Genomic DNA, 25,554 nt, shown 5'->3' with positions numbered 1-25,554 from the left:
TACAAATAACTACATACATTTATTGAAGACTCTCCATGTGCTTTTTATATATTAACTCATTTAATTCCTCATGAGGCAAGAACCACCTATCAATCCTCCATTCATTAAATAACCCTGAGCACCTACAGGGCTCCTTTCTGGAGGCTCAGGCCACAGTCAAGAACAGTTTCCTTGACTGTCCCCAGTCCAGACCTGTTCCTGGCAGGAAGCAAGCAGTTTCACTGCACCAGCCATTCAGAGTCCTGAAAAAAAGTCTCAAGGCCAAATTTCACTCAGAGCACATCACCCTCCACCTCCCAGCGCCCACCTCCCCCTGCCAACACCCCCCGCCCCCAAATCTGGGCCTGTACCGCCACCTGGTGGTCATGTTGGGAAAGGGCTCCGAATTGAGTGCCCTTGTCTCCAGCAGGAAAATCAGGCCTGGGAAGGTCACGGCTTGGGAGTGGGGCCAGGCCCCCTGAGGCCTCCTGGAGGGAGTGGAGATGGGTATGGTCTGTCTGGGGGATCCGCTAATCAGCAACACCACTGTCCTGGTTTTTGCAGAGCAGGTTCTGATGGATCCACTCTCCTACCAGCACCAGTGTCCCAGCCGGCACAGCGTGAGCCCTCCATGAGTGTGGGGTCACCTGGGGAGATCCCCATCCCTCACGCCCTGGATGTGAGGAAGCCCATGGTTCCTTACACCTTGCCTAGCCTGAAACATCCCCCACCACCTGTGTCCAAACCCGGTGCAAGACCCAGGTCGGTGAAAGCCTTGCCTTGGCTCCAGCCAGAAGTGATGGCCTCTTTCGAATTCTCCTGTCACCTGACTGCATCTTTGTCACTTCCTGAGGAGGGTTTGTTGTTGCTCTCCCTGTCACTGCTCTGGCTTGCATACCAGGTGGGAGTTTCCCATGGCCAGCCCCTCCTGGATGCCTCTCAGCTCCAGAGCCCAGCAGAGGCCCTAGTATGGGAACTGGGAGGCTTTTGAAGGGAATGAATGAGGGGCAAGAGGAGGTGGCTTCTCTGTCTTCAGAGAGCCTCCTTTCCTTCTTCGGGAGTGTTGGGTGTAAGCTCTGGGGCTGGCCATCTGGGGTCAAATCCGGGCCCTGCTTCATGCTGAGCAAACTCAGTTTCCCTATCTGTGATATGAGGGCACAAATGATGCCCCTGCTCTGGGGCTGCTAGGGGGTTATATGGGTTCTGATTCTGCCCATGAGTGTCCCAGGAGGTTCACACACATAGACTCCGGGTCTGACCTGCCCACAGGGACTTACAGCAGGAGTCCTGGCCTCCTCCTTAGCCCAAGGCTTCACCTTATTGACCTATTATTGAACTGCTGCTAAGCCCCTTAAATCTCCCATAATCTGGTGTTCTCAGCCTCCTCCCGGTGAAGAGCATGTCTGTGAGCTCCAGCAGGGCAGGGGCCCTCACTTTCCCTGCCCAGATTCCTGGGGCTTCCAGCCTGCTGGCATGGGGGGTGGGTAGGGATCAGCATCTGCCTGCTGGACCCTGACCAGGCAGTGGCACCAGGACTAGGACGAGGCGAGTGAGGCATCTGGGGCACAAATTTAAGGAGGTTCTCACATTCAGGTTGGTCCATGTGCCTTTTCAGCTCCTGAGTGAGTGGCTCTTACATTTGGAATCTGGGGCCCCCATTCACCTCACACTCGTCCTGGCCCTGCCAGGTGAACCCCTGACGTGGGGCTTGCAGCGTGAGGGCTGCTCTCCACACCAAGTGGGGGAGAGGCTGAGTGCAGGCTTGAGATTCAAGGATGGGGCCTGAGGAGAAGTGGGGTAGGGGTGGTGGTGGTGGTGGCTGGGATCCAGGCTGCTACAGAGTCTCAGAAGGGATCCAGTCCTACCCTTTGCCTAAGAAAGCTGGGCTGAATCTATGACCGTCTCCTCTGAGATGCCTGTGTGTAAGAGGTCTGGGACATGCCCAGCCTCCCGCCAGGCTACGGACCAGGAGGGCAGGGGCTCAGGGCACCTTGGGCCACCCTAGTGGCTGTAGGCAGTGTTGTTAGTACTGAAAGGCTCCACGTTGAGACCTGCCTGGGCTACATGAGTTGCTGTGCCCAGGCTGTACCAAGCCCCGATGTGCCCTTCACCGGCTGTACCCAGAGCCCTGGGCTGCTTTCCCCTCGCTGCTCAGTTGCAAAGTCCTCACTGATGAAGCGGGAGTGAGACAGGCCACCTTCCCAAGCCATTGTGGGCATCAGACATGATGTATGTTGGTCCCTAGTGAGATACTTGGGGACTTCCTCCCTCCCCAGCCCACACAGGAATCCCAGGTGGCCTATACATTCACGGATTCATCCAGGCACCCAGAGAGTTACCTTTCAAGCTGAACCCTGAGAAAGAAAGGGACCCTCCAAAGCTGAGGGGAAATCCTGCCCCAGATGGGTGGTCTCCAAGCCAGATGGCATTCCTCCGACCGGGGACTGGAAAAAGGAACCCCCCTTCCCAGATGGATCTCGGTCCCACCAAACCCTCGGCTCCTCACACAGACACCCTCCTGGGCTGAGCAATTCTCTAGACCTCAGGGATTCTTTAGACCTTCATGTTCCTCCCCAGGCATGCTTACTGACCTTCCTCAGCAGGCTCCCGCAGGCACGTGCAGATGATCCTCCCTGGGGAGAACAGACACCTGCCCTGAGCTTCCACTTGCAGAATCCAAGCAACCAGGGTGACGAATGGGGGTGAGGATCACTGCCGAGGGGCTTTGAGGTGGGAGTTAGAGAAGTGCTGAGGGCAGACCCAGGTGCAGGTGGGATGGCATCCCAGCCTCATCCCTCTCAGCCTCACCTGAGGGTCTTTACACCCTCCCCTTTCCCTCCTCCTTTCTCTGCATGGCTGGCCTTTCAAGAGTGGCCTCTGTACAGCCATAGATACCCCTGTCTGCAGTTGGCCCCTGTCCTCAGCCCACAGACGTCAGGCAGGATGGGGATGCCAGACCAGCAGCTCCTGGTGTTCCCTCGGGTATCCTCAGTCAAGACCCTCCATACTGAGGACTGGTGAGGGGTGCTACTGGACAGGATAGGGTGGGATGATCTGCCCTTCCCTCTGGCTGCCTCCCCAGGTACTCCTGTCTTCTTTTACATATAGATGTAAACATGTAGACAAATAGTTGTGTACATATACACATCACACATGCACGCATTCATCCTTTCTTCCTATTTGACATCTGCTTCCTCCCATCTCAAATGGAGATGCAGGCACCACCCAATGGAGCTGGTTCACTGACAGGACCACAGCACTGGGCTCAGCAACATTTCTGGAAGGAATCCATAGTAGTTGGTCAGATGGCTCTACTGGAGTTTTGGGGCTCGCGTCCACAAGAACTTTCCTTTACATTCTGTAGGTGTCCCTGGCATCTGCCTGCAGCGAGGTAACGGGATTATTGTATTCACTGTATTGTAGTGACACTTCACTTCATTAAACAAGACGGCTTCCTCGGAAGGCCCACTCGCGTCCGCCCTGACGGCACCCACTGCAAGCCGCTCTAGCTTCTGCCCTGAAGCCCTGGTTGCTACTCATGAATAGGGGTTTCGCCGGTCCATGTATGTGTGTCCTGCAGGGGCGTTTCCCAAGGGGTTCCTTTAGCAGACAATTTCGGGAGCAATGAAGGCAGGCAGGTGATTGTCCTACTCTGCCTGGCGAGGGCGGTGAGGGGAGTTCTAGTCAGCCTGCCAGGCCCATGGTCACCAAGACATGCCAACTGGATCCTTTCACCCCAATATTTATTGACCCCATGCCCTGTGGAAGACCTGGGAACTTGTGGAGAGTTTGGTTCTCCTCCAAGACTCGGAAAGAGAGCCAGCAAACAGAAGGTGGGGAGAAGAAAGAGGAGGTGTTTGAGGGGACAGGGATGAGGCAGTGGCCCCATCACCCATGAAAAGCTGCCCTGTCTACCACTTAGTTAGGCCCATCTGTGGGAAAGGGGGCTGAGGCAGGCCAGGGGTCCATCTGGAGTCCCCACCTCCACCCTAGATCCTAAGTGCTAGCCTTACTCTGTAGGCCCGGTTTTTTCAGGGTCCCTCAGACATTGGGTCTTTTATAGCTCCCACATTCTTGGATTGAGGGGTTACCCAGCAGAATGGGGGCACAGAGCCCACCCCCACTTCTCTCACCCTATGGCCCTTAGGAATCCTTCTGTTAACTGCTGGGGGAAGGAGACCCCCTCTGCAAGACCACGGTCATCATTGTCAAGGCCAGCTGTCTGACTCCAATGTGGATGGCCCATGGGGTCCTGGGGCCTCCCTGTTACCCAAGACCCTGCCCCTCAACCCTTCCACCCAGCCCTCCACCACAGAACTGGGGTGCTCACCCCATCTTTGTTTCCTATTCTGGCCCAAAGGCTCAGCTCTTTAGGGGAGGATCTGGGTGTCACATAGAGTCTTGGTTTGTGGGATTTCCAATGCTGTAAATTGGGCCATCCTGAGAGAACCAAGACAGTTGGTCACCCTAGTGTCATTCTCCCCAAACCCTTCTGAACCCTGTAGGTAGTTTCCATGCAGATAACCTTAATGATTCCCAGCCCTATCCATCCCCTGAACCCTTGTGCTCTGGAAAGACCACATTCTTTTGTTTCCTTTTGTTTCAGACCCAGCTCCTATGGATCCTGAGACATCACACCTACCCCTGCACCTTGGAGCCCAAGCCCCCTTCTTCCTCAGGCCCCACAAGGTTCTGCCCACTTGGCCTTGCCACCCAAGGGGATGGCAGGCATTGTGACTCCTTTCCACAGCTGAGGCACAAGGTCCCAGAGCAGCCTGAACTCAGGGCCAGAGGCATTTCATCAGACAGATCAAGGAAAACCAGCTGGGCTGCCAGCTCATAGCTGGGATCCAAGTGACTATTCCCAGGACCCCCACGGCCCCTAACTCATCCTGTCCTTCCTGGGGTTTCACACCCCAAGTGTCACAGGCTCACACTCTCTTTGTGTAAACATCTTAATTACATCTTTAATGCTCTCACATGGAGGTGCTGAGTTCCATTACAGCGTCTGTGCATATCCTAAATTACCCACAGCCCTCCAGTTGGTTCAAGTGCTAATGTATTTATAACCTCCAGAGGAGGGAATACATCCCAAATCTTCCCCACACGGGTCTCCCTGGCCCTCCCCTCCTGACGCATGCTATATGCCCGACAGAAGAGCTGTGCTGCTGCCCCCGTGTCCCCTTCCAAGCAGCGGAGGGCAGCAATGGTGGAGAGGCTGGGCACAGAGCATGCTTCTGGGCATCCTCGCCCAGAGTAGAAAGTCACTCATGGGGTCTGGCTTGATCCCATGCCTTGCCCAGATGCCCCGGACTGGTAGAAGAATTCCTGAGGGATGTGGGGTGGGTGGATGACAGGTGGGTGGGCTGTGCTATCCAAAAATAGGTCTGTTTCTCATAGGGCTACCCCCACCCCGTTTCAGGTGCTCAGAATGTCCCCAGATACCCCACAGCCTGGGACCACTGCCCTCTAACCAGTAGCCTCTCCCACAACCCTAGATTCCCATTATACACCAGGATGGAGAACTGTTTTCAGAAGCAGGTTACCTGGCTTGTAGAGCCCAGTGAAGTGATGTGGTGGGCAGCAGGGCCTTCACCTTGGCTTCCCTCTCCTTTCAGTCACTGACCACTGAGGCAGAGTAAGCGGCCTATCCTGGTGCTCCCACACACATCATGGGGTAGGGTGGACTTGGAGGGTGGAGCCCATGTAGAGCATGTCCCTCCTACCCTGTGCTGGGACAGGCACATGCCTGCACACAAGCACATGCCTGGGGCCCTCTACACCTATTCCCCTGCCTTCTTTTCCCTTACCAAGCCAATGGCTGGCTGCCAGGGGGGAGGCGGCGGGCACTGGGAGGCCTTGGGGACCCTCCAAGATACAGTTGGGCCTTGGGTAGGAGCAGCCCTCTTCCTGGCATCCTTGCCCACCAGGCAGTTCTCGTTCCATCCCTGGGCTTCTGCCGGGGTGCTACCACACCCTGTCCCCAAGACCTGGTTGATTGCCCCTCCCTGCTCCAGAGGAGGCCCCAGATTCCAAAGATAGGTCTCTCCCTGACAAAGGGGAACCCCTCCCCACTTGCCTCCCATTCCCCCTCCCATCCCATCTCTCCCTCCACTTCCTCCACATTAGAGGAGCAGACCCCAATGTGAGGGGTCTGGGCAGGACACAAGGAGCCAGTAGCGGCTCTTCCTAATCAGGAGACCTTAGTAGCCAGATGTGCAGCCTGGCCAGGCCCTCTCTTAGAGCCTAGAGAGTCAGCAGGTGGGTCCTTGGAACAGCTGGGCCTCAGCAGTGTGGGTCCTGAGAGTGGGTCTGAACAATCACGGAGTGGGCAGCTCAAGGGGCACAGTGGCAGATGTCTTCACCAGAGGTCCAGGTCTGTCCTCGGGCCAATCATGCACGGATGGCGTTGGCTACGTCAGTGAACACCAGCCGGCTGGGCCTCTGCAGTGGGCCCTGAGAGGGGAGACTGGTCTGTGGAGAGATGTCAAGGGCATTAGGGACCTTGGCCAAAGCCATGTACTCTCTGGCCCAGTCATTTCCATCCTTGCTTCCCGGTTTGCCTGTTTGTGCTTGGCACCAGCTATGCCTTCTGCTTGGAATGCCCTCCTTGCAAGTCAGCCTGGAAATACCATCTGGCTCTGAGGACTCCTCCCCCCACAGCCATCACCAGCTTGCCTGCGAGCCCTTCCCTGTGGGCCTAGAGACTGTATTAATTACGTATGCACTACTCTCTCCCAGCAGAAGAGGGCTCGCCTCCGCATCCCCTAGCTATGGCACAAGGACTGGACAGAGGGAGGCACACAGGAAACAATGGTCAAATTGTCAGTAGTCCCACGGGTGGGGTGGACCAAGGTTTTCAGCCTGATTTCCTGAATATCCCAAGTGGGGAATATGTCCTGATCAGTTGCCACAGTACTGGTGGCAAAACCAGGGGTTCTCCGGACTCCCAGTCTGGACTCTTCCTGAGTCCAGTCTCCTAATTCTACCTCTGGCAAGGCCAGATGCCCCCAGCAACCTGTGAGGTCAAGGCAAGGAGAAATGCAAAGCGGTTTCATGGGTCAGGGAAAGACCAGGCCTCCTCATGGTGCTCTGGCCTTTGGGGGCTTGGGGGACTGGTGGGTGGGTGGGCTGGCCACGTGACCACATGGGTATCCAACCCTTTTGACTTAGGAGGCAAGTTTGGCTGGGGTCACCACCTGCCCAAGGTCTGTCAGTTACTAGCACCCACTAGTCTACTCAGAGGAGCCATTGCTCCAGAATCTAACCCCATCCATTCAGGAAACATGGGCTCTCAGGGCGCCAAAGGCTCTTAGCCCTCCACAATCTCTCCCATCAGTCCTCTCCTGCTTTCCTTGCCAAGACATGGGGACACAGGGCAAGAATTAGGATTTTCAGTCATAGATGAGAAAGCAGAGGCTCAGAGAGACCAAGGGAGCTGCCAAGATCACTAGGCTAGCCAGGGAAGAGCCGGGCTGGATCCCAGGGCTCCCTGGCCTTGTGCAGTCAGTTTGTAGGTGGCCTTGGAGAAATTCTACCAGTTGCTAAACAAACCTGACAAACCTTATATAACTAATAGGCACCACCTGACCACATGGCAGGTGCTGGAATGCTGCAGGAGAAAGGAGGGAGGGTGGCAGTGGAAGGTTCATGAGCAGGCTGCAGGCTGGGTGGGGGAGCCCGGTCAGTGCCCACCTTGCCCTGCATGGCCTGCACAGAGGCAGCAGCCTGCATGGAAGCAGCATCCCGCCCGTGCTCCAGCAGCTCCTGTTCCAGTTCATCTTGTTCCTCCGTAGGGTCGAAGTTGTACATGGGCATGAGCTGGTGGCGGAGCTTCTCCAGCCTGGGGGTGGGGGCAGAGGCTGCTGGGGGCATGGCAGGCCCTTCCTCCTCTTACCAGGCCTGCCCACTGTCCCCCTGAGCCATAGCACACAACTATGTTTTGGCAGAGAGGATGGGAGGGAAGCTCAGATTTCCCTTGGGATTAAAGGAAAGATGTTCTTGTATTTGCAGTACCCCCTCCCCCCTCAGATGGATAGCTACCCCCTCTTGAGACCAGATGGGACCACAGCCCACAGAGGCATCATCTGTGGGGTCTACAGGGACCGCCTAGGCCAGGGCCTTGTGTGATCTGCAGCCTGTGGGGTCCAGGCAGGGGAAGGGAGTCAGTGACCTGTAGCTCGGGGCAGTGGGGCGAGGGTGGCTCAGCACTCCCTGAGGGAAAGTAGTCATCCCAGCCATCAGCGGGCAGAAGAGGACCTGGCTCCCTAACAAGGGAGCAGAGCCCCGATGCTGGTGGGCTTCTCTTTTCCCACCCCCGTCCCCTGGAGTCCAGCTCCACATTGCCAACAGGCTGGAGTTTTGGGTGGCAACTGGGGAGTTACCTCTTCTTCTTCCTGATGTACAAAACCTGCAAAAGAAGGAACAGCGTCAAATGGCTAAGACGTCCCTGATTAACCAGCAGATCCTTGGGAGAAGGGACAACCTGAGGCTGATGAATAGGAGAGCAGTGGATCCCCTTGTCCTCAGGGATTCCCTCCCAGGGACACACACGTCCTGCATTCGTGCCTCTTTTTGATGTTTATCAGATGCTGACAGTGTCTGGGCTTCCAAGGGGGAGCAGGCCTGCGCTAGGGGAGCCCAGCCTGGGAAGAACACATAGTCAGGCCTGGCCCGGAAGCAGGAGGGCCCTCTCTCTGCCAATACACACCCCAGCTCCAGCCACTCAGCACCTGCCTGGGACTTTTCCCAGCTGAAAAGGGAGAGGAAGATTTTAGTACATCCCCTCCTCTCAACTCCCTTAAGGGCCAGAGCCAATATGGGAAAAAAGAACAGGGGACCGGTAGTGCCCAGACTCTGCGGGGCTGTGCTTGAGGCAAGACTCAGGGCTGGGCTTCCGGGGTTTCCATGGGAGGCTGATGTCCAGCAGCCCAGACTAAATGCCAGAACCCAGATGCTGGAGGAAGGTAGGAAGGCCCCTGGACCCTAACCCCCATTGTAGACCTAAGCTAGGCAGCCTGAAAAAACATACAAGTCCCAAGAGCTCCAGGCTGGAGCAGGACATCCCTGTATATAACACATTGAGAGAGGGGAGAAAGGGCTGACCACTGGGGCAGGGACTCCAGGGACCTCCCCTACCATCGGGCTGTTCCCTAAACTGGTAGTTTCTGACCACCAGGAGCACGACCACTTCTGCCTGGGGGAAAGCCATGTCCCTAGACTCTGTCTCAAACCCTCTATGGCTCTCATACCCTTTGTGCCTCATTCACAGCTTTAATCTGGTTTCGTTTCTAGCCTGGCCCAGAGTTCCTCCTGTTGCTTGTTTCCTGGGAAACCCCAAAGTCCCGAAAAGAAACTGAGGTGTCCCTTGCTCCCCATTCCCTCCAGGGGATGCTCTCCTGTGGGTAGGATGCTGGAGGAGCTCCAGGTCTCAGGCCTAGCCCCTGCCTGCTCTGAGCCAGTGGCACTAGCCCAGCACCCAGACTCCCTGTTCTCCCTCCACTCTGGCCCAGCCCCAAATTCTCCTCCCTGCCCCAAGGCCCTGTTCTCCAGAGGGATCTTCACAAGAGGCCGGAGATTTATCCAATCTCCAGCCTTGCCCCTGCTGCTCCCTCTGCCTCAACTGCTGACATACTCCCACATACCTTCCTTTCCAAATTTTCCCCACCCCTCACCATCCAGCTACGGTCCTATCTCCTCTGAGAAGCTCACTCATATTGCTCTGTGTGCTTGAGGCACACAGCCTGGCACTCATTTGCTCCTCCTTGTCTCCAGCATGGCCCTACTTGGGGGCTGGCATGAGGCGAGAGGCAGAAGCACTCGGGAGCATCTTTGGACCTGTCCCCTAAAGCCCAGGAGCTGTTTCCTGCCCTCCACTGCTTTGGTCCCATAATCTTCCCACATCTGGTTTGGGCAAGAAGGCCCTCTACTCTGGCGCTCTGAAAATTCCTCCAGAACAAAGCATAAGGGAGTCCTCCCAAGTTCCCGGACACAATCTTTTGCCTACAGTTACAAGGGCAGATTCCAGACCCCACTTTTCCCCTGAGGTAAGGTTGTTTCAGTTTGCTTAACAGCCACACGGGGGCTGTGGGGAAACACTGGCGCTCTGCCTCACCCTCGCCCCAGGAGGCCGCTCGCTCTGCGTGTGGCATCCTGGCCCTGCTCACTGGCCAGCAGTTGTCCCCTGGCAGCGATCCGGAGCTGACAGGGCCCATATGGCAACCCTGGTTTAACAGCAGCTCCAGCCAGGTTACGGATGGACCATCCGCAGCCCTATTTGCCAGAGCAACATGGTCCTGAGCCTGAGGCCAGCCATCAGAGCCCTGGAGGAGCAGTGGACAGGATGCAACCATTGTCAGCCCACTGGGGGACCTCAGGCACACATCCTCCCCTTCCTGGTCTCAGCCAGCACAATCCTCAGCAGGCCCTCAGCGACATTCTGAGCATCCATGTGGCAGATTAGGGGGAGCGCCCATATCTGCAGGGACAGGCACCAGATCTGGAAAGATTATATCCATCATCAAGTCCTCACCCCAGCTCCCCTCCATCCTGAGGTCTGCCCAGTTCTGCTCCTTCCTGTGGTCCTGGGGGTCCACTTTGGGGTTGGTTCAGCTCTAACATTGCTTCTTTAGTTTGTCCCTTACGGCCCAGCCTGGAAAGCCCTCCTGCTCAATTCCCCAACCCAGTCCCTCTGGACTTCCCTTGGCAGCCTTGGTTTTATCTGTCTCCTATTCCCCAGAAGAACCACTGGGCAGGACTTGGTCTCCCTAGTCCCTAGGGAGCTGAAGGCTCAGTCGAGGGCAGGGGCCTAGGAAATCCCTGCCAAGTGAATAAACGCCGCCAGCAGCCTGCCATGCCCAGGCACACTCCAGGGCCCATGATCTATTCCCATCGCCTTCCGGCCTCTACTCCTATCACACCCCTTCCCCCCCTTGCCTCATTGTCCTGCTTGCTGCTCACAGAACCTCCTGCCTGCCTCCAAACTTTGCCCATCAGGACCCTCACCCGGAACACCCTCCTCCTCAACTCCTACGTGGCCCTCATGGCCCAGCTCAAGTTGCCATGTATCCTCAGAACCCTCTCTCGTTCTTCCAATTGGAGGTAGCCCCTCTGGTCTCTGGATCCCCAGTGGACAAATCCCTGGAGAAGGGGAATCCTGTGCTATCATTCACAGACGATTCTCTTTTGATTAGAGTATCTAAAATCAAAACACCAGCCATGCTCCTCCAACTGGCGGCCACCTGGGTCAGCCCCAGCCTCTCAGCTCTTACCATGGCCACAGCCAGTCCAATGACGGTGATGATCCCAAAGGACAGAAGCATTGTGCCCACGCCAGCTGTGCCACCAGCCACATCAGGGATTCTGGTGTCATTAAAGCTGGTAGCTTCTGTGCTGAGGGTGGTGGTCTCGGAGGCTGGCCCCTCTGTGGCAGGCTCCAGGTCAGGCTCAGAGGTGGGTGGGCTGCTGCTGAACCAGCCCCGGGCAGGGGGGATCCTGGAGTTCATGCTGATACTGACAGGGCCCTGGCTGAGCGACTGCCTGTGGTCAGTCAACCTGCCAACTCGCTTCTGACATCAGTGGTGTCCCAGCCCGTGGCCCCTTCCTATACTTGCAGGTTGCCACCTCCTGGGAGAAAAGGAGCTCCCTGGCCCCCTGGGTGCTGGAAAAGAATGAAAAACATGAGGCTTAGGACAGGACTCAGTGGTGACATCAAGTACCCCCAAGTTCTGGAGGTACTGGGGTAATAAAAGTTTGAGGGCAAAGGCAGGTTCAGGGGACATCAGGACATATGCTTTATTTAAGTATAGCTCCCTCGTGGATTTAGGAAGGTGAAAATGAAGCCCTGCCCCTTCTTTGAGGGTATGATAACCATAGTGATCATACTTAGAAGATATGAAAAGTAGTCGGGAGATTTGAAAGAAAGTCTCTCCCTTGCAAAATACCCACTTCTCCACCCCTCTACTCCCCACATTTCCCACCTCCTCACTCCCTGCCCCCCCATATCCCTTACCTCCTTCTTGGAGGAAAAAAAAAATACTGCAGCTTTTTCCTTTCCAGGAGGGAAACATTTGCCCAAGAGTCAGATGACCCTAGGCTTGTCACTCCACCTCTTGGGTCTCAGATCTCCTGGGTTTTAGGTAGAGATTAACAACAAACAAACAAACAATACCCCACTTCCCTCACAGCCTCACAGGTCATAAGGTCATTGAAATGTCAGAATGAACTTGTCCCTAGCAAAGACTTAGCTCAGCGCAACCCCTGCCCACAGTAAGTACCCAGTATATAGACGTTCCCCCCCCCCCACACCAACTGCTTCTTGGAGCTTGGGAAGAGGAGCCACAGGAGCTCCCCACCTAGCCCACTGTGCAATCCAAGCTGTGTTTGTGGAACAGGGGTGAGGGGGGTGGATGGTAAGCATGGAGAGACCAGAAGGCAGGAAGGTGAGACAGCTAAAGTCAGGTCCTCTGGCAGGGCTTCCCTGCAGGCTCTTAGGGTCACTGGACCTCCATGGGGAGCTAGGGGCTGCCAGGGACAAGGGAGACAAGGGGAGCAGGGAGCATATATTCACATGCAGGGATGGGGCTCCCACTCTGAGGTGATTCTCCTCCCTCACCCTCCGCCATTGAGAACAGAGGGTGAGAGATGGGCCCAGACCAGGGTGTGGCTTACATCTTCCCAGGCCAGAAGGCCCCCGGTAAGGCCAGGTGGGACAGGGTCCCAGCCAAGGTGCAGAAGGGCGGGGCCTAGGGAGAGGGGGGATACACAGCTCCTGGCTGTACACATGCATCCCTGCACTAGCTCATGGGGGTTTGTGGGGTGCCTCCCTGTGCAGGTGCATGGGTGTGTGTGAGGCACGTACACACTAATGATTGCTCCTCAGGAAGGGGCAAGGTGGGCAGGGAGATGTGGGGGTTCATCCTTCTCTGCCCTCTCTCTCTGGCTGGGCTGAACGCGACAGCAGTCCCAGGTTCTTTCTTGGCTCTGCCTCTGACCCCAAACCGTGACCTTGGGCCTGACCCTTAACTCTTGCTCTGGGCTGTTTATTCCTGGGTCCACAGCAGAGAAAAAGGCCCTGCTCTTCACTGTCTGGGACTGCCTGGGGGTCCAAAGGGCAAGAGAAGGGGGTCCAAACGGGCGAAATGGGTTGGCACCGCGACCTTCGAGAACCCGCATACCGTTGTCTGCCAGGTTCCTCAGTCCTCCCTGCTCCAATCCCCATCCCCGCCTCTGCGACTCGGTGATTCCTCCATTCCTACACAGAAGCTGCGGCTTCAGCACTTACTTAATCCTCTCTGGGGCGCCGAGCTCAGCCGGAAAGGCTAGGGGTGCTGGCGATCGGCAGGAGGCCGGGGCGGGGGGCGGCGGGGCCGACCCCGCGTCCGCCCTCCCCCTCCGGGTGAGCTCCGAGCCGCGGGTTGGGCCCGCTGCAGCGCACGGCCGGCAGCCGCGAGCGCCGGCTCAGCCAGCCTCAGCCGCCGGGCGCGGGCAGGCAGGGCCTGGACCCACCGCGGGGGCGGGGCCGAGGCCGGGAGCCCCGCGGGTCCCCCGCGCTCCGGCGCCTCGCCTCCCCGCCGGCTCCGCGCCCCCGGCTCCCGATTGGCTGCCAGGCCCACAGCCTGCCGGGCGCCGGCCCTCTCGCCCGCCGCGGGATCTGGCTCCGCCCCCAGTAGGAGCCGGACACAAGGTCTCGGGTCTTGGAGACCACCCGTGACCACCCGTGCGCTACGCCGAGGTCGGGTGGGGGTCCGTGGGGGTGGCCAAGCCCTTCCTGCCCCAGAACTCGCGCGGAGCTCCACCTCCGCCGATGGCTTCGTGCCCCCAGGACGCAGGCGGATGCTGGAGGCTCGGGGAGAGCACTGTACTGGGAGTCCTCGGATCTGTATTGACCTCTGGCTCCCCCCTCTGTTGCTTTGTTACCTTGACCGACAAGCTTCCCCTCCCGGGGGCTCGGCTTCCAGCTTAGAAGGGCTCTACTGAGAGGGCTCTTGGTAAACGACACCCACTTCGGGCTAAAAATAGGGCAGCTTAGTCCAGAAAAGTTGGGAGCCTTTGGTATTATTATTATTATTATTGGTCGGCCGGACACAAGCAAGACTACATATACCCCTAACAATAGCCCCCATCTATGGCGCGAAATCTCAGGGGAGGGACCCTCAGATACCTTCTAATCCTCGGGTTTTCAAAGGAGTTTATGGGGATCACCGGAGAAGCTTCTGTTACCAAGGAGATCCCTGAGCCCCCCTCCCCCCTTCCCCTCCGGTCTGGGACCCAGTCCAGGAAACTGCATGTTTAACATCAGTTAACAGTGATCTACTTAACAATAGATTCTGATGGGGTAGGGCGTCGGCACCACACTTGGTGGGACACTGTCATGAATTTTGTAAAAGGAACAGCTGAGGCCCACAGAGTGAGCTGCCAACGGTCGGGATTCGAACTCAGGTCTCCGGCGTTCGGTTTTGAACCTTCCTGCCCCAAACCCTGAAACCCGGGAGCAAGAGGTTCCAGAGCGGTCCTGGGGTCTAGTGGCCACCCGGCCCCCAGCGCGGCTCCGGCAGCTTCCTCGGCCGAGTAGTGGACACGGGGTCCCGCCCCCAACCCTGGAATCCGTCCACGTGCTGCCGGGCCTGCGGGAGGCTACGCTAGACCACGCCCCTGGACCGACCCGGCGCCCCGGTTCTCGAACCCGAGCTGGCTGGTGACCCGCCGCCGCGGCCGGGTACCCAAACGCCAGCTCGGAGTAGTCCCCTCGGGCTGCGAGCGCGTCCCTTCCGTGACCTTCAGGAAGAATCGCCGGTCGCGGCCCGCAGGGAGCCAGCTCCCGCACATCCACGCACTCCCCCGGCCCGCGGGGCTGCGGGCGTGACTCGCGCGGCTGCTGCAGCGTCCCCAGGGCTCCCCCGGCGGAACCCAGGAGCGCTAGGAACCCTGGAGCTGAGCGGCCGGGTCCGCCCGACCCTTTTCTCCGACGCTCGGCGCAGCGCGGGTCCGGCATATCCGGGAGCCGAGCCCCGGCCTCTGCGCAGCCTGGCGGGCCGGCGGGGGGAAGCCTCCAGGCAGGTATGCGCTAGGAGTGGGAACCGGGACGGGGCCCCCGGACTGCCACACCCTTGAGTCCCTCCCCCCGCGTTATACAGATGCTGAAACGGGCTTGGGGAGAGGCGACGTCGCCTGGGTCATTAATAATGCCTTGCAGAGCTGAGAGGGAAGCAGCTGCGTCCCTGACCTCGGACCTCGGGCGCCTCCTGGGGCAACGCTTAGTGGGCAGAGCCGCCTCTGAAGTCCGGGGGACCTGGGTTTGTGTCCTGCGTGGGACACGTCTAGCGAGGTGATGGTAGGCCAGTGGCTTTCCCTCTTGTAGCCTCCTTTCTCTTTCAGGTTCTCTTTGGAGATGTGACACCCAGCAGGGGCTCTATTAATACATGCTAGTTTGGACCTTGGTCTGTGCCAAGGGAAAGGGAAGCACTAATTTGATTTTTTTAATTATTTTTTTTATAAATTTATTTTTTATTGGTGTTCAATTTGCCAACATATAGAATAACACCCAGTGCTCATCCCGTCAAGTGCCCACCTCAGTGCCCGGCACCCAGTCACATCCCCCCCCACCTCCCCTTCCACCACCCCTAGTTCGTTTCCCAGGGGAACCACTAATTTTAACCCTTCTGTTAGACTTTGTGACAAATTAAAGTTAACAAAAGTGATAATTTTTTTTTTTTTTTAAGGCGGCAGTTTATCCTGATGTTTAGGATTATGGGTGAGACGGGGGTTGCGGGGGCGGGGGGTTAGCATACAGGTCAATCACAGTACAAGAAAATGTCAAAAGCAAAGCTCCTAAGCAAAGGCAGTCTTCTCTTTCTTGTAAGTAGTTAAGGGCACGCAACAGAGTGCCTTCTGTGTGTTGAACTGGTTCCTGGCCCTTGACGTTCATTGTATAATATACTGCTTGCTATGGAGTTGGTGTTATTGTCCCCCCATTTCATGGAGGAGGACACTGGAACTTAGAAGTAATGACTTTCCCAAGGTCACACACATTAGGTGGAACAGATCTGTTCAAACCTCAATCCTAGGCCACGGTGCATTGCCAGGGACTGAGCTCCGGATTCAGCCCACTTCAGCTAAAAACATGAAGAAGACATAACTGGTCACAGAGGAGAAGAATGAAATAGATGGGTGAGGGTCTAAAATGGGATTGAGGTTAGCAGAGCAAGGGCATGCTCTGTCTCAGGCAGCAGGTCAGAGGGGAGTGGGTCACACAAGGCTCAGCTGCTCTCCTGGTTCTCCTTCCTTCTCCCAGGGCAGCAGTCACATCTGGAGCAGAACCACCTTGAGGAACCAGTGTCCATGACCATCTTTGGCAACTGACATCACAAGGAAGACTTACGGACTTGGGAGTGTTCAGGAGAATCATTCCCCAAGATATGGAGCTTGGGGGCCGAATGCTCTGGGCCCTCCTGTCTGGCCCTGGGAGGAGGGGAGGGACCAGGGGCTGGGCCTTCAGCTCATGGCAACCCCATCTGCCTCTGGCTGGGTTGTTGAATGCCAAAGAACTGGTCAGGCACTGGACTGCAGTCTTTGAGAAGAGGGGGATCCCTGAGGCCCAGGCATCCAGTGAGTACATCGTGGCTCATGTCCTTGGAGCCAAAACAGTTAAGTGCAGTATTGTCAAGAGTGCAGAAGAGGAGGGAGGGAGAGACCTAGGGAAGAACATCCAGGCATTTCTGCCCCACTGAGAATGCTGAGTTGAGAGTGATGGGTTTTTCTGGAGGAATGTTTTTAGTAGATACTTATTTATTCATCCAATGAACTATTACAGTGTGTGTCAGGCAGTAGGGGTCCAGGGATGGGTTGGTGTTGGGCCCACAGGTATTGTTCACATAAACCTGGGTCAGGCCCTCGATTGGGGAGTCAGCCACTCACATTCTCTGTGGGGCAGTTTCAGAGCCTGAGGCCAGAACTTTGGACACAGCCCCTGACCCCTTGGCAGTTGCAGTGCATCCAGGAGCTAAGTAGCCGCCGATTGCAAAGGTGAGCACCCATGGGCCAGACCTGAGGACTCTGTCAGGAACAGGTGTCTGGTTTCCACCAGGCCGACTCATGCACGGTCAGGAGGAAGAAAGTATCCGAGGACTAGGGAGGTGTTGGTATAAGGTATGGATGAGAGGGGGATCAGGCAAGTAGAAGGGAAGGAGGGAATGCCTTGCCTCAGAGTCCTGGAGTACAGGAAGCATGACCCTGACATTTTTGGTATCCCGCAAGGGGTATCTCTCAACCCAGTCGTGGTCCTGTTGGTCCAGGCTCTGGCACTGATGATCACCCAGCTGCCCCCTCTGCAGGATGCCTGTGCAGTACATCCTGGGTGAATGGGACTTTCAAGGGCTCAGTCTGAAGATGGCCCCCCCAGTGTTCATTCCTCGCCCGGAAACTGAGGTAGGTGTGCTACCAGGGCAGGGCAGCATGGATAAGAACAGTGGGGTTTTGAGCACCTTTCTTGCCCCATATTTCCTCCAGGGGGCGCTGGGACCCCATGATTTTTGTCCTCAGAGGCCTTCTCTGGCTACTGGTGTCTCATGGTTGGCTGAGTAGGAGGGGCCAAGAGTACAGAGGTCTCCTGCTGGCTTCCCTGACTGTCCTCGTGTCCCAGGCCTGGCCTACCCAATCCATGGTGGGGGAAAAAATTCCCTCTTCCTTCTCAGGAAGCATGGGTGAAATGGATAGTGTTCCAGCAGGACACCCAGAGGCCTGGTACAGCTGTGTGACCTAAGGGCCTCTAGCCTAGGGAGGGAATCTGACTTGGTCCTCTTAGATCTACTGTCTGGTCAGGTAATCACCTGTGTCCCTCATGTTACTATTAATAGGGATTGTGTGGCCCCAGTGTGCTATTCCTTGGTGATACACCCTTATTCTGGGAGAGATGCTCCCTGTGGCCCTTCTTGGGTTTCCCCCTAACACTGTAGGGAGCCAGAGAGAGCAGAGCAGATGGATAGGGCTGATGGGCAAGAAGGCACCAGGTTCCGAGCAGGGGTGTCTCTTGAAACGTACCCAGGCATACAACCATTCCCGGGAAAGATCAGGCTTCATTCACCTGCCCAAAAAGGGACCCAGAGCCCCTCCTCACTTTCCTAGCCTCTCCCCCCGAGCCAAGAAACTCTCTGACCCCATTCGCTTCCATATCATGTGCTTGAGAAGCCAGGTCCTCACTTTACGGCCCAGTGTTGGGAGGGACAGTAGGGAATATGAGAACTTCCTGAAGTCGCAGGGCTGCCAAGGGGAGGAGCATAGGGGCAGCATTTAGACTTCCTGACTCAGTCGGGGCCCCATCCTTCCCATGGGGCTACTCTATCTGAGATTGGATGAGTTGGGATGGAGTGCAGAGATCCAGAGCAGGATGTGACCTGCCACCTGTAGCCTCTTGGGAGGGTACCCAGTGTCTTTCCCAGGCATGTGAACTTTGGCTGGGAGGTCACTCAGAGTCTTCTGAGGCTGCTAAGGGTCAGGGCAGGGGAGGGAAACTAGTGATGACCTTTGAGTCCTCCTCAGGGCTGATCTGGCACCAGCCATGTGCTCCAGGGTTCTGAATATCGGATGTAGACTTCCAGCTCTCATCGGCCCCCCGGCCCCCATTCCTCTGTGGGTCTGAGCCAAGAAAGCAGCTCTGCTGCAAGGGGGAGGGGAAAGGGAAGACAGAGGGGGAGGCTGTGGTTGGGAGGCCAGGTCCTTACCTCACTGTACAGACGTTTCTGAGAACTTGCCAGGTTTGCCCCATTGTGAAGCCACATTGGGGGTGCTTTACCAAGAACTTGAAAGGACGTGGCCTGTGGCAGGGAGTAGGGAGAATGAGTTGCAGGGGAGAGATCATGGTGCCTATGTTCTTTCCATCCACTGAAAGGCAGTTTTGGTTAACGGGGGCAGAAGTCAGAAATGTGAAGGTGTATGTGGCATGTGGCTCAATGAGTTGGGCTTTCCCTGGGGGTGGTAGGGTGGCTTAGTCTTCGGCCTGCCAGTGTGTGCAGTGGGAAACCCAAGGCTGGGAGTGTGAGCCATCCCTATCCAACCTGGAGAGGTGAGGCTCTGTGGGGTGTAGGAGGCTCAACGCCTTGTCTGTGGTTGGCTTGCGGGAGATAGTGCCACCCTCCTGGGGCTGCCTACCAAGAGGATCCTAATGGAGGGTACTCAGAGCACTCAGTTCCTGCTGAGGCCTTGGCCGACCTCTTGAGGGGTCCTGGGGTCCAGTTGAGACAGTGGCTCCAGCAGAGCCAAAAAGCTGCCTATTTCCCACATTTCCCCATCCCCCATCCCAGGTCCTGCTGAGGCCTTGGCTGATCTCTTGAGGGGGTCTGGGGTCTTGTTGAGACAGTGGCTCCAGTAGAGCCAAAAAGCTGCCTGTTCCCCACATTCTCCCATCCCCCATCCCATCATGGTTTTGGATTCTTATTTACCTGGAGGAGGTGCCCTGGGTCTGTGACCATTTGGCTTTCAGCCTCCCCTAAAGAGCCACCAATTTCATGCTGATGGAGGCTGGAGGCTCTTCACTTGGTGAGGAGGAAAGTTTCTGGACTTTTTGCGGGTGGTCTCTACCCCTAGCACCCAGGTGGTCCCAAAGCTAAGATAATGCTCGAGTGGTCTGGAGTGTAACAGAGGGATTAGAGGGCACTGGGGGCAGTGGAGGCCCAGTCTTACACTTCACATGCTGCCTGGGGTGGCCGTTCATATATGTGGTATGCGTCTCTGAGGTCAGGGGTGTCTCTGTGAGGAGGCTGGTCAAGAGGTCATTCTCCAACCAGAGTAGGTCTGTCAGTGGCCAGGAAACCAAAAGAAGTTCACACCACTGACAAGTCTCAGCTATTCTATCAACCGCTCAGTATGTGGCCTCAGCGCTGACACCACAGTCTCCACTGTAGCCCTAGATTGCTTGCGCTATGTCATTCCCAACACTGTGGGGCCAGATTGCTGCAAGCACCCTTACAGTCTCCAGGAGTGCCTGCTACAGCGCTGGCGGGAGCAAGTGAGGGGAATAGAAAGGGTTGGACCCACTGACCAAGTTCTACTTGTCTTGGACTTGCTACCTAGGGACAGGTGAGCTCTCTGCTCCTGGTATTGGGGGGCCTCTAAGAGTGAAATGCCTTTTGGGACTCAGCACTTGAGGAGCTTACATGGAAAACGGATCTGAGTGACCTGGAGCCACTGAGCCTGACTGTTGACATTGGAGGTTTGGGGGGACCTGGTGAGGGAGTCTGAAACTCAGAGGGTAACTTCCCACAATCACTGAGAAAGAGCTTTCCAAAGCCCTTGTGAAGTAGTCAGGAGGCCTCCCTGAGGGTCAGACCTTGCCTGTGGGACACGCTGTGATGGGTTAGATCCCTGGTCTTCCCATCATGGAGCCTTCAGTCTGGTGGGAGAGGCAAACCGCATCCTAGACTTGAGACTCATGGTGAGGAAAACCATGAGAGAGACCCTGCCAGGGGGTGAGGAAGCCTTTCTGGAGGAGGTAGACTTCTTTATAGATGATGGAAGCACCCACTTGCTGACCCCTCTGCCCATTCCCTGAGCCAGCCCTGCCTGGGATCCCAGGAGTCCCAAGTAAGACAATCACTCCTCAGGGCTGCCTTTGAGAAGGAGGGACACTGCCCTTTTCCAGCCCCATGCCAGCTACTTGGGGCCTCACTCCACTACTCATTAGAAACGATTGGCTTCTGGGCAGCAGCAGCCCCCTCTAGCCCTCACCTCTTCCCTCTATTGGCTTCCATGCACAGTCCCCCGTAGGTGGCAGATGGTGGACAAGACCATTGTTTCCAAAGTGACAGTGTCTAGAAGTGTCCCCCAGCCTCCAAGACAGGTATGGTGCAGTCAGGCACCTCCCATCACTCCATGCCCACTTATCCCATGCCCTGTGTGGATGGGGCTCAGGCAGGACTCTGTTGTCTCTACTATGCCCCACCCCTATGAAGGGAATTCCCTGTTCTTTTGGCCTGGGAACCTCCCTGGGAGCGTCCTAAGTTCAGCTCTAGGAAGAAGCTGGGGAAACTTTGGCTCCTGATGATTGGCCACTATGAGCTGTAAGCTGGGCTCTAGGAGGGGCCTTGACCCCTGGGCCTTGGCTTCCTCATGAGCTGGTTGTGAGGATCCAACAGATTAAAGGAAGGAAAGCTCTGGAAGCAGGGCCAGTCACAGAAGAAGTGGCCAGGAACCATCAGGTGTGGTTCTTAGCATTGCCATGAGCACGAGACAGAAAACTGTCTATAAAGGACCTAGCTGGGGTTATTGGACACTTAACACGTACTGGGAACAGGATCTGTGTTTCATGAATGCGGTTCTGTTTAGTCCCTCAGACACTCCGATGAGGTTGGTTATCCTCAATGGCTCAGTTTTACAGATGGGGAATCTGAGGTGTAGAGAGGGAGATGAAGCTGTCTGGCTTTAGTCATCCCCTCTGCATTCACACAAAAGCTAACCATGCTTGGGCCTCTCTGCCAAGACCCCCAAGGAGGCCAGGTTGACGCTAACTCTGATTCAGATCCCTCTGCCTCACAGGAGTTGGTTGAGTGGGTGCTAGAGGAGGTAGCCCAGAGTCCCTGTGCAATGGGAACCCAAGATGGCCCCCTCATCCTGGAGGTGGGCTGTGGATCGGGAGCGATCTCCCTCAGTCTACTGAGTCAGCTTCCCCAGGTGAGCCCCCTCTGCATCCCTGTGCCCCACCCTGAGTAGACTGGGACTGCCACTCACTGGTCCTCTCCCCATCCATCTCTGCTAGAAGCACTTGAAGGGAGGTGGCCACACATGAGAGGACAGGGCTGCCTCCAGCCCATCATGGTTACAGCCTCTAACTCCCATCTTCTGTCTGGCCAGACTCTGGCTACAAAGAGGGGACAGCTGTTGAGTATTTCTCCAGGCACCCTGCCTCCTACGTACCCTTTGATTGTTTTTGGTGCAGAGCCGAGTCATTGCTGTGGATAAAGGAGAAGCTGCCATCTGTCTTACCGAGGAGAATGCTCAGAGGTAGGTGGGCAGAGGGGACAGAAGGTCAGAATTGGGGAAATCCAACTTTGGGCCCTGATCTCAGTCCCTATTCAGATGTTAAACTCATTGACATTTGCTTTCCACTCCTAAGAAAAGGGAGACGGGGAAGGGTGGCCTAGCCTGGATCCCACAGGATTATGAGGGATGGTGGGCACCAGAGATCTGCCAGTCCAAGAAGGGTTTATTCTCACAGTCCTGGTAGCCATGAGTAGGAGTCTCCCCCGTGCTCACCCTCACTTTCCATTTCCCCAGGCTTCGGTTGCTGGACAGAATTCGGATTGTCCCCCTCGATGTGACCTTAGGTACTTTCTCTACTGACCTTCCCTGGGGTGGGGATCCTGGGTATGGGTACTGCTTTGTGGGTGGGGATTCTGCAGAGATGAAAGGAGAGCTTCCCCAATGTTCATTCATACGTGTGCTCGCACATGCACACGCAAACATAGGGGTATCTCAGACCAATCCCTGCTGAGGACACACAAGGCCCTGTTGCATCATAGGCTGATCTGACCCATGCAGGGATTGGCCACAGGACCTTTCTTACTTTCTGAACCCCCCATAACTAATGAGTATAACTAGGGCTTGCTTGTTGTTAAGAGATGAACAGAAGCTCAAGAGAAAGCCTTTAGGACCAAAATACTTTAATACTTTAGTGCCTGCCTGCCCTGTTCATATCTGGCCCAGACACTGTATGGCTCAGCCACACCTTTGCAGAGTGTCCTTGGGTTCTGGCTCCAGTTCTGGCTTCATTACGCATCTGTAGGATCTTTGAGCCTTGTGTGCACCATCTAGAGTGTGATACACTGGGTATAGCACATGGCTCCTGGACAGACCCAGTAAACAGTTGCCAGGAATTGACTAACTGAGACCAGGCATGCCCTCCATACACTCAGCCCACGTTGGTTATGAGGCAGTGTATGGCAGGGCCAGTGGAGCTGCAGAGGACACAGGCTCTTGCTTTGACCAAGCAATCAGAGAGGGCTTCCTGAAGGTAGCACCTGAACTGAATTTTGCTTATTGGGGAAATTTTTGACGGGAAGAAGAGAGGGCAGGATATTCTAGGGAAGAGCTGTCATCTCAGAGTATACCCACTCCTGACCCATCTGTAGGCGGGGACCCTGGGCACTAATCTGCAACTCTGGGTTATCAGGGCTAGAGACAGGCCCAAGGTATGGCTTGGGGAGAGGGACACCCAAGGGACATGGTGGGAAGTAGAGTTGTCACCCTTTCTCTGCTGTATGTTCCCTTTGACCATAGAAGGGAGCTGGGCGCACCTCCTGCCCTGGGGCCCCGTGGACCTGGTTGTCAGCAACCCTCCCTACATCTTCCACCAGGACATGGAGCAGCTGGCCCCTGAGATCCGCAGGTGCAGGGTGTGGTGGGAGGGAGGCTGGGCCTGAGAGGGTCTAGTGGGCTGTGTCTACCCTGGGGGACTGTACCACTGGGAGGCACAGGGAGGGAGAAGGGGCTGAAAGGGGCAGCGATGTTCCAAGGGAGGCTCACTCTGGAGCCCACAAATCTGCTTGGTTTGACTTCTGCTTTCCCGTTTAAGACACTGGATAATCACTGAACCTCTCTGAGCCTCATTTCTGGCTTTTGAAAGGCGAGTGTTAGAGCTTTGTAGGGCCATGGGGAAGACCTAGCAATGACTGACATAACAGATGTGGTATAGGATACATAGAAGGTGCTCAGATGGGTATGTCATTTTACGGAAGATTGAGGCCCAGAGAAGAAAGATGCCTGGTCTAGGGCCATGTGGGGGCGGAGCAGGAAAGCTGGGACTAAGACCCTACTCCAAGCTTTGCTCTGAGCCATCCTGTTCTCAAACAGGGACTGAGAACCAAGGGTAGCCCAGGAGTCCTTGGACAGGGCAGCGGTAATGTAGATCAGGGTGCTGGCTCCCCTTTTCTGGGTTCTCAGGAGTGGTCTGGGCCAGCTCCAGGCCTCTCCAGACCAAACATGGGAACAACCTTGTTGTGGGTAGATCTTCATGCCCTGCTCTCAGTGGGATTCACTGAGAACGCCCAGCATTGCCTGGTGGGGTGCTGCCTGTGGGAGGTAGGAGAATCAGAGCTGCCATTTGGGGGCCCCCTCTTCTGGCTCCTCAGATTTTCTGAGGCAGAGAGTGTAAGTTCCATAGGGCCCCTTTGTGGAGGGCCCTGCTTAGCTCTTCCACACTTTTTACACCTCCCTCTGTTTCCCCTTCAGCTATGAAGACCCACTAGCCTTGGATGGTGGGGAGGAGGGCATGGACATCATTATCCACATCTTGGCCCTGGCACGTTGGCTCCTGAAGGACTCTGGGTATGGATAGGGCAGGTCTCCTGGATCTGTCCCAGTGTGTACTGGGCCTGTCCTAACAGTCATTCTTATCCCAGTCCTCCCTGCCCAAGCAATGCAGAAGTGCAGGTCCTACCTCTAGCCTGGTTGAGCTGACCCATTTCTCCCCCATGTAGGAGCATCTTCTTAGAAGTGGACCCAAGACACCCAGAGCTTGTTGGCAACTGGCTTCAGAGCCAGCCTGACTTGTCCCTTGATCTCGTGGCTATGCGCAGAGACTTCTGTGGGAGGTGAGCTCTACCCACCCCACCTCCACCCCCACACTTGTCTTTCTTTTATTTATTTATTTATTTTAAAGATTTATTTATTTATTCATTCAGAGAGAACGAAGAGAGAGACAGAGACACAGGCAGAGGGAGAAGCAGGCTCCCTGCAGGAAGCCCGATATGGGACTTGATCCTGGGTCTCCAGGATCACACCCTGGGCTGCAGGCGGCGCTAGACTGCTGCGCCACCGGGGCTGCCCCACACTTGTCTTTCTACAGCTCTGGCTATAGGGAGAGTGTGCTGTTTCCACTCTGCTCATCCCCTGGGACCTAGGCAGTAATTGGTCTCTTATTTCTGTCTCCTTAGGCCCCGGTTCCTGCATATCCAGAGGTCTGGGCCACAACGTGGCTGCCCTGCAGATGCCTGGCCAGGGCCCCAGCCTGCCAGAGTGCCTGGCTGATAGTTCTTCCTGGAATGCTACTCGGAGGGAGGTGATGGTACCTTCCAGAACCCAGGTGCATTTGACATTTCACATGGTTCTGTGATTCTACATTTCTGTATGTTCTATATATCCTAGGAGACTTGAGGGTAGAAGCAAGGGTGGAGTGGCAAAGAACAAGGGCATCTATAGTTTGGCTCAGAGCTGAGCAGGCCCAGGATCCCAGTCTGGCTCCATCACATCAGTGTGGCCAAGGGCAGGTTGCTCAATGTCTCTGTGGGTGGAATTGCCTTGGGGAAGTTGGGAGGTTGGCCAATAAAGTGTTGAGAGACCAACAAATAGTGATCTAATGTTTTGTTACTGTGATTTGTGGGTCCCCTGACCCCCTGGTCCCCAGTGCTTGGGGTAAAAGCTTCCTCCTCAATCCATCAGTCTCCCAGCCAGTGGGGGTTTGGGAGCACAGTGTGGAGAATGGCACATGGGTGCTCTTCCTGGCCTTGGATCTCAGGGTGCACGGCTCTGAGCAGCTCACTTCTGGGGTTGACTTAGCCCTCCACTGCCCCAGATGTGCTCCCACATACT

At 56.1% G+C, this 25,554-nt stretch overlaps 2 protein-coding genes across 24 annotated transcripts; one reads left to right on the top strand and one right to left on the bottom strand.

Annotated features, from left to right (window-relative positions):
- C19H3orf18 (chromosome 19 C3orf18 homolog) lies at nucleotides 1-13,434 on the bottom strand. 10 transcript variants are annotated; one of them, XR_012011990.1, is made up of 10 exons: nucleotides 13,155-13,423; nucleotides 11,990-12,105; nucleotides 11,250-11,638; nucleotides 8,364-8,389; nucleotides 7,675-7,822; nucleotides 5,526-6,453; nucleotides 4,310-4,419; nucleotides 2,571-3,256; nucleotides 357-467; nucleotides 1-242 (listed from the first exon to the last, which is right to left on the bottom strand). XR_012011990.1 is itself a non-coding variant. In XM_072786099.1 (6 exons), exons 3-6 carry the CDS (start codon nucleotides 11,481-11,483, stop codon nucleotides 6,373-6,375), a joined length of 489 nt encoding a protein of 162 aa, XP_072642200.1. In that variant the 5' UTR covers nucleotides 11,484-11,638; nucleotides 11,990-12,105; nucleotides 13,155-13,434; the 3' UTR covers nucleotides 4,921-6,372. The 10 variants fall into 10 exon arrangements, 4 of the variants coding, with proteins under 4 accessions (XP_072642200.1, XP_072642201.1, XP_072642202.1 ...); XR_012011987.1 differs by having other exon boundaries at nucleotides 357-3,256; XR_012011989.1 differs by having other exon boundaries at nucleotides 1-467.
- Nucleotides 13,435-14,884: 1,450 nt separating this feature from the next.
- On the top strand, nucleotides 14,885-25,311 carry HEMK1 (HemK methyltransferase 1, mitochondrial release factors N(5)-glutamine). Of its 14 annotated transcripts, none has more exons than XM_072786089.1 (13): nucleotides 14,939-15,036; nucleotides 15,173-15,310; nucleotides 16,044-16,146; nucleotides 16,276-16,622; nucleotides 16,910-17,001; nucleotides 17,310-17,403; nucleotides 21,505-21,639; nucleotides 21,905-21,969; nucleotides 22,243-22,292; nucleotides 23,245-23,353; nucleotides 24,196-24,291; nucleotides 24,444-24,557; nucleotides 24,900-25,311. In XM_072786089.1, the coding sequence occupies exons 4-13, from the start codon at nucleotides 16,395-16,397 to the stop codon at nucleotides 24,991-24,993; spliced, it is 1,077 nt and encodes a 358-aa protein (XP_072642190.1). In that variant the 5' UTR covers nucleotides 14,939-15,036; nucleotides 15,173-15,310; nucleotides 16,044-16,146; nucleotides 16,276-16,394; the 3' UTR covers nucleotides 24,994-25,311. The 14 variants fall into 14 exon arrangements, with proteins under 14 accessions (XP_072642185.1, XP_072642193.1, XP_072642192.1 ...); XM_072786086.1 differs by having other exon boundaries at nucleotides 16,271-16,622; XM_072786097.1 differs by lacking the exon at nucleotides 21,505-21,639 and having other exon boundaries at nucleotides 14,938-15,036; nucleotides 16,271-16,584; nucleotides 17,233-17,403.
- The last annotated feature ends 243 nt before the right edge of the window (nucleotides 25,312-25,554 follow it).

This window comes from Canis lupus, chromosome 19 (assembly GCF_048164855.1).
Source record: "Canis lupus baileyi chromosome 19, mCanLup2.hap1, whole genome shotgun sequence".
Lineage (NCBI taxonomy): Eukaryota > Metazoa > Chordata > Mammalia > Carnivora > Canidae > Canis > Canis lupus.
The sequence above is the reverse complement of the archived record's forward strand: the minus strand, read 5'-3'. Positions and strand labels throughout refer to the sequence as shown.

What these genes read in the sequence shown, in the direction of transcription:
- HEMK1 (XM_072786084.1), top strand. Translation starts at nt 16,395, where the DNA reads ATGGAGCTTGGGGGCCGAATGCTCTGGGCCCTCCTGTCTGGCCCTGGG. An exon ending in ATGTCCTTGGAGCCAAAACA is followed by an intron (nt 16,623 to 16,909) that starts GTTAAGTGCAGT and finishes TCTGTGGGGCAG; the next exon opens with TTTCAGAGCCTGAGGCCAGA. An exon ending in TGGCTCCTGAAGGACTCTGG is followed by an intron (nt 24,292 to 24,443) that starts GTATGGATAGGG and finishes TCCCCCATGTAG; the next exon opens with GAGCATCTTCTTAGAAGTGG.
- C19H3orf18 (XM_072786099.1), bottom strand. Translation starts at nt 11,483, where the DNA reads ATGAACTCCAGGATCCCCCCTGCCCGGGGCTGGTTCAGCAGCAGCCCA. An exon ending in TACATCAGGAAGAAGAAGAG is followed by an intron (nt 7,823 to 8,363) that starts GTAACTCCCCAG and finishes CCCCACCCCCAG; the next exon opens with GCTGGAGAAGCTCCGCCACC. An exon ending in TGCAGGCCATGCAGGGCAAG is followed by an intron (nt 6,454 to 7,674) that starts GTGGGCACTGAC and finishes ATCTCTCCACAG; the next exon opens with ACCAGTCTCCCCTCTCAGGG.